The sequence below is a fragment of the Babylonia areolata genome, chromosome 35 (genome assembly GCF_041734735.1).
Source record: "Babylonia areolata isolate BAREFJ2019XMU chromosome 35, ASM4173473v1, whole genome shotgun sequence".
In the NCBI taxonomy this organism is placed as follows: domain Eukaryota; kingdom Metazoa; phylum Mollusca; class Gastropoda; order Neogastropoda; family Buccinidae; genus Babylonia; species Babylonia areolata.
Genome location: NC_134910.1, coordinates 8,693,185 through 8,700,566, shown reverse-complemented (window position 1 = coordinate 8,700,566; position 7,382 = coordinate 8,693,185). Strand labels below are relative to the sequence as shown.

The following is a 7,382-nucleotide window of genomic DNA, read 5'->3' as shown; positions in this document are numbered from 1 at the left end:
AGAGATGGGGGAGGGGGAGCTATTTGAGATGGAGTCCCTCAGAAACAGGCGACAATACACAGGGTGTGTGTGTGTGTGAGTGTGTGTGTGTGTGTGTGGGACGGGGGGGGGGGGGGGGGTCAAGAGAAGGATGGCATGGTGGCATGGGAACAACATTATTTTCAATCAAAACTGTGCTGACCAAGGGGCAGCAAAAAAAAAAAAAATCTAACAAATAAATACACAATAACGTCAAGGAAGAAGAAGAAGAAGAAAAAAAAAACCCCAACAAAACAGGTGAATGAGAAGAAGCTGTGAAAGCTTGGAGCTCTGGGTCCCATCACACCCCCCTTCCCCCCGCCCCCACCACACCATCCATCTCTCTCTCTCTATATATATATATATATATACGCATAGGTATTTATGTATGTGTGTGTTTGTCATGTCACATTTCATCAGAGTCAACACCACTGTTTTTTTCGTTGCTGTTTTTATTCCACAAATACAAACACTTAAACAGTTTTTTTTCTTTTTTTTTTTTCTGATCTTCTGACCTCAAAATCAAGATCACATTCATTAACATCAACACACACACACACACACACACTACAGTCATGTAGAAACTCCTGCCAGCCACATTCTAATAATAATAATACTTATGCCCAGCAGCACTTATGTGTACTTATAGTAATACTTATGGGGGTGGTGTACTGCAAGTTCCCACACTGTAACGTTCAAGCATAAATCCAGTTACTCTTCAAACACAACACAAGCAGCTTTCCTCTTCTTCTTCTTCTTTGTTAAGGCGGTCCATCTACATTTTCACACAACTGTTATCTATACAATAAAAAAAAAAAAAAAAAAAAAAAAAAAAAATGACAAGAAAATGCAGTGTTTACCTTTAAGGTGTGTGGATAAGGTCTTATCAACATCTTACATACTGTTGCATTCAATTCCACCGACACTAGCAGTTCACTGTTGTCAAGAAAAGGGCTAAGTAGACCACCCCCTCGCCCCCTCACACACACACATACACACCAATCTGGGTCATTACACCCACTCACACCGTTTCTTTTAAAATTTATTTATTTATTTTATTTTATTTCATTCTTTTCTCAAGGCCTGACTACTTCTTCTTCTGCGTTCACTCGTATGTACACGAGTGGGCTTTTACGTGTATGACCGTTTTTACCCCGCCATGTAGGCAGCCATGCTCCGTTTTCGGGGGTGTGCATGCTGGGTATGTTGTTTCCATAACCCACCGAACGCTGACATGGATTACAGGATCTTTAACGTGCGTATTTGATCTTCTGCTTGCATATACACACGAAGGGGGTTCAGGTGCTAGCAGGTCTGCACATATGTTGACCTGGGAGATCGTAAAAATCTCCACCCTTTACCCACCAGGCGCCGTCACCGTGATTCGAACCCGGGACCCTCAGATTGACAGTCCAACGCTTTAACCACTCGGCTATTGCGCCCGTCTGTGCCATACTTCATCCATTCACAAATGGTCACGTTCTTGTCAGGCTGACTTCACAAACTGTCGTGCCATGTTGGAATCAAACCCACTTATTGTCCTGCCTTCTTTTTTTTTTTAAATTAATTTTCTGGTGATGCAAGCCATAATTTAAATGAACGAACAATGCCCCAAATTCATAAAACATTTTCAAAAGCAACGCTAACAGTACACCGTTTATCAGCTCTAAAAATTTATTTTTAAAACACACCAAAAAAAAATCAGTATGAATGACCTCGTTAACGAGAGCAACAAACCCATAAAATAATAATTCTTCCACAAAAGATTCTACACAAAGTGTGTCTCCAGTAGAGACAATATCATTCATTCTACACATGTATCGGGTGTGCCCAAAAATGTGAACCGCTTTTTGACAAGTATTTTCTCAGTGATAGAGAAACCGAATTCATTGAAAATGTTCACACAGTAATCTGGAGGAGGCTACACCAGAATTCATCTTCTTCTTCTGCGTTCACTCGTATGCACACAAGTGGGCTTTTACGTGTATGACCGTTTTTACCCCGCCATGTAGGCAGCCATACTCCGTTTTCGGGGATGTGCATGCTGGGTATGTTCTTGTTTCCATAACCCACCAACCGCTGACATGGATTACAGGATCTTTAACGTGCGTATTTGATCTTCTGCTTGCATATACACACGAAGGGGGTTCAGGCACTAGCAGGTCTGCACATATGTTGACATGGGAGATCGTAAAAATCTCCACCCTTTACCCACCAGGCGCCGTCACCGTGATTCGAACCCGGGACCCTCAGATTGACAGTCCAACGCTTCAACCACTCGGCTATTGCGCCCGTCACCAGAATTCATCAAGAAGGATGAATGGCCTCCACAAAGTCCTGACTGTAACCCAATGGATTATTGCCATATGGGACTATCTGAAGGAGAAAGTTTACCAGGGAGTGGGAGACAAACTGACCGAGCAGGCGTTAAAGGACAGGATAATTATGTCACGGGAGGAGATATCGGTGGAAGAAATACGTAAAAGCATTTCTGCTTGGAAGAAACGGCTTCGTTTAGTCGTGGAGAAAGATGGAGGCCACATTGAACATAAACTGAAATAAGTGAGTTTTCCTCTGACACTGGATTTTTTGACCTGCTGTTTTGAATTTGACAATTATTGCATAATTTGCGTCCAAACTTTTTAGATATTTTGCAAGACTTGTTGATGATACCCTAAAGTTACTGTGTGAAAATTTTCCAGTGAATTTGTTTTCTCTATCACTGAGAAAATACTTGTCAAAAAGCGGTTCACTTTTTTTTGGGGGGGACACCCGATATATGATATACAACAGTCAGTTGTGTCTAGCTACGACCACAGAACAGAACAGAACGGAAAAGAAGGCAACTGCTGTCCCCGACAGTCTGGACTCTCCAGAATCTGATCATGGTGGACAGTACCTTGCCCAAGTTACCATCCCCGCCTCTTGTGCCAACAAGAGAGTTTCAGGACTGTTGGCACTGGGACATTATACACATACATTCATACACATATACATCCATAAATGCATACATTTATACATATATATATATATATGCAATACATATATAAATATTTACAGACCTACACACTTTACACGTAAACATACGAGGTGTGTTCAAAAAGTATCTGACCTTAATTTTTTGTACGCAAACAAATGAAGCTAGGGAGGCGTGGTTTGGTGCACATATGTAGGCGACCCTAATGCACATACGTGAATTTTTTTCCCGCCTGCAGAAGCTGTCAGTCGACAGCAGACCGCCGATGAGGGAGGAAGTGTAAGTGAGTGCCGTCATATTTTCGTTTTTGACAGAATGACTGAAAAACTTGAACAATGCTACTGCATCAAATTTTGTGTCAAGCTTGGCGATTCCCAAGTGGAAATGATCCGCAACATTCAACAGGCCTTCGAGGATGAAGCAATGGACACCACACAGATAAAGGAGTGGTGCAAACCGCTTCAAAGACGGCCGCGCATCAGTGGAGAGTGAAGCACGTTCTGGTAGGCCCTCAACATCCCAAAATCAGATCGTCATTGACCAGTCGAGGACCCTGGTGATGTACGCCTGTGCTTCGTCAGGCTCCCTACTCTCCTGACATGGCTCCGTGTGACTTTTGGCTGTTCCCACAAGCTCAAAATGCCCCTGAAAGGGACCAGATTTCAGTCCAGAGAAGACATCATGCAGAGTGCGACGGACCAGATCCGCGCCATCCCAAAAAAGAGGCGTTCCAGTGCTGCTTCCGACAGTGGCAGAACCGTTGGGAGAAGTGTGTGGCTACTTTGAAGGAGATCAGTGAAAGGTTATTGTATCTGGTTACGAGCAGCTTTTATGAACAAAGGTCGGATACTTTTTGAACACACCCCGTACACACACCACACAAGAGTGGCTGCGAAGAGGACGCAGCAACAGCAGCAGCAGAAGAGGAGTGACAATACCGAACACCGTCACCCACCCAGCACACTGCAGAATAGCATACTGGCTGGCTGGCTGGCACACACACACACACACACACAGAAAGAGAATTCAAAAAGCAAGCATGCCCGAAAAAAACAAAACAAAAAAAAAACAAAAAAAAAAAAACAACCAAGAGCAGGTCCGGTGTATTAGGGAGGAGGAGGAGGAGGAGGAGGAGGAGGAGGAGCAGCAGCAGCAGCAGCAAGCCATTGTCTAGGGATGCGCGGCCAGGGATCATCATCATCATCATCATCACCACCCCCTCCCCCTGCCCCCCAAGCCAGCCTAGGATGCAAGGTAGCGCGCAAAGCGAAGGAGGAGGAGGCAGACCTGCAAAGAAACAGAGAGACAGGCTGTAGACAAAGAGCACTGGCATTCACCATTTACCGCGGCACCATCCTACTTTCTTTCTCTCTTTGACCCACTCCCCCCCCCCCCCCCCAACCCCATTTAACGAGTCATTACTCAAAACTGGCAAAAAAGAAAAGAAAAAAAAACAAACAAAAAACCAAAACAAACAAAAAAAAAACCCACACATTTCAAATCATCATACCTTATCAGTTATCAATTTCTATAAAATGATCTTTCCAAAGACTTTATTAAAAAAAAAAAATTAAAAAAAAAAGAAGAAAATTTTGCACATTTGCGACACAAGTGAATCGTCAGTCTCCGATATATGTAGTTTAAAAAAAAAAAAAAAAAAAAAGCGGTGGAACAGAGCAAGAAGAGATTTAAAAAAAAAAAAAAATTGTTTAAAAAGGCATGCCGAATCAAAAAAAAAAAAAAAAAAAAAAAAAAAAAAAAAAACGCTCAGGAGCCAGCGACCCACCTGCGGATGGGACTCCATGTGCTCCTGCAGCTCCTTCCAGGAGGGGAAGGTGGCGCAGCACACATGGCAGCGCTGAGAGGCGTCGGCGGTGGCGTGCCGACGCTCGTGCATGCGAAAGGAGCCCGACTGCGCAAAGGTGCGCCCGCACACCCGGCAACGGTACGGCTTCTCCCCCGTGTGCACCCGCTCGTGCGTGCGCAGCGTCCCCACCTGCGTGAAGGCCTTGCCGCACCGGCCGCACCGGTAGGGCCGCTCGCCCGTGTGGATGCGCTTGTGCGTCGACAGGCTGCTCTGGCTGCTGAACACCTTCAGGCACACCTTACACACTACTCCTCCTCCTCCTCCTCCTCCTCCCCCACCACCACCCTCCCCCTCCCCCCCCCTGACCCCTGCCAGACGCGGGTGGTGGTGGTGGTGATAGTGGTGGTAGTGGTGGTGGAAGGGGTGGGAGGAGGAGGAGGAGGCCAGGGAGAGTGGGGACGGGGTGGGAAGGGACCTGAGAAAGAGGCTCTTTACCTTGTGCGGCATGTCCGGCTGGTTGGGAGGCCCCGTGCTCTTGCGGGCCTGGTTGGCGTGGACGCGCTCGTGCTTCTTCCAGTTGGAGGGGTCGCTGAAGCGCTTGCCGCACACCGAGCAGGAGAAGGGCTTCTCGCCCGTGTGCAGCCGCTCGTGCGCCTTGATGTAGCCGGCCTGCGAGAACGTCTTGCCGCAGTAGCGGCAGGCCAGCTTGCTGCCCGCCCCCGCGGACCCTCCCCCGTTGCTCATGTTGGAGCCCCCCCCACCGGCCATGCCCATCAGGCTGGGCGGGTACGAGGACCCGTGCACCCCGTTCTCCACCGGGTGGGGCGGCGGCGGGGGCGGCTCAGGCCCCCCACTGGTGGACAGGTCCATGATGCCCGACAGGCGCCGGGGGCCGATGGGGGTCGGGGGCTTGGACCCCGGCGACATGCTGTTGGGCGGCGCCTCTCCCTTCTCCGGCCCGCCAACTCCTCCGCCTCCCCCTCCTCCCCCGTTGTACGCTTCCGCCATGATGTCCGCGTCAGACATGGTGGTGGTTGGTGGTTTGGTGGTTTGGTGGTTGGGTGGTGGTGGTGGTGGTGGTGGTGGTGGTGAGGGTGGTGGTGGGTGCGTGCGGATGAAGACGACGAATCAGGAGGCTGGGGACGACGGTTCACAGTGCACACAGCCACCTCCCACAGCTGACCTACTGCTGCAGATCAGGCCTCTCTGTAACACAGCACACTGATCATCACCCACAGCTCCTCCTTCTCTCTCTCTCTCTCTCTCTCCCCGTCACTGCAGCAGCACACACACACAATCTCACAAACACACAGCCACACACACACACACACAAACACTGTTTACAGACCATATTCTGCAAACTGCCACGAGTTCTGGCCTTCCTAAATCACTGTCAGAACCAACCCTTTATATCATCTACCGCATAACACTCATCGGAGCAAGCCTTGGCGTCCAAAACCACACACAATATTCAAACACATTCCAGCCTGTGTGACAAAGAAACAACAACCCTCCCCCCCACATCCCCACAACCCCCCCCAACAAAACACTTAGGTCCACAAACTGCATGTCCTTGCACTGCACACCACATCACAGAAGACACTGAACTCGGAAACGCGACAAGCAAATAACGTTCCTCCAACTTCTTCTGTATTCATGGGCAGTAACACCCCTTGTCACTCCCGTGTACCTGCGGGCATTTACATGCGTGACCGTTTTTACCCCTGCCATGTTGGCAACCATACTTTCTGGGGGGAGGGGGTGGGGTGGGGCGTGTGTGCATGCTGGCTACGTTCTCGTTTCCATAACCACCAACCACTAACATTGCAGGATCCTGAACATGCGCATTTGATCATCTGATCATCTGTAGGCATGCGCACACGAAAGGGGTTCAGGCATGACTGCACATTTGCTGACGTGGGAGATCACCACCACCACCACCACCACCACCAACCTTGAACCACCAGGCACCACGCCCAGGATCTGAGCCACAGACTCTCAGACTGAAAAGTCCAACAGCTTTAACTACTCAGCTGACAGGCCCCGTCGAACACACGCATCAAAAACGGACACTTCTCTGCTGCTCCGAAACAAATGGTTAAAACCCACAGTGGCATGGTTCAAGCATCAGCTTCGCACCATTTTATCTTCTAACCATTTCCACACATCAGCATTAGACCATTTAATCTTTTGGCCATTTCGACATCAGCAAAAGACTGTTTAATCTTCGGACCATTTCAACATCAGCTTTAGACCATTTCATCTTCATCTCCACCAGACAATTTCAACACCAGCTTCAAACCATTTAATCTCCAGACCACCAGCTTCAAACTATTTAATCTCCAGATCATCAGCTTCAATCCATTTAATCTCCAGACCACCAGCTTCAAACTATTTAATCTCCAGATCATCAGCTTCAATCCATTTAATCTCCAGACCACCAGCTTCAACCCATTTAATCTCCAGACCATTTCAACATCAGCTTCAGACCATTTCATCTCCAGACCACTCAAACATCACCATCAGACTATTCAATCTCCAGACCACTCAAACATCACCACGAAACTATTCAATCTCCAG

General features: G+C 48.0%; 1 protein-coding gene across 1 annotated transcript; it reads right to left on the bottom strand.

The window, feature by feature from the left end:
* Window positions 1-4,073: 4,073 nt before the first annotated feature.
* On the bottom strand, window positions 4,074-5,828 carry LOC143277789 (uncharacterized). The gene is made up of 2 exons (XM_076582692.1): window positions 4,782-5,828; window positions 4,074-4,282 (listed from the first exon to the last, which is right to left on the bottom strand). The coding sequence occupies exons 1-2, from the start codon at window positions 5,826-5,828 to the stop codon at window positions 4,238-4,240; spliced, it is 1,092 nt and encodes a 363-aa protein (XP_076438807.1). The 3' UTR covers window positions 4,074-4,237.
* Window positions 5,829-7,382: the final 1,554 nt, after the last annotated feature.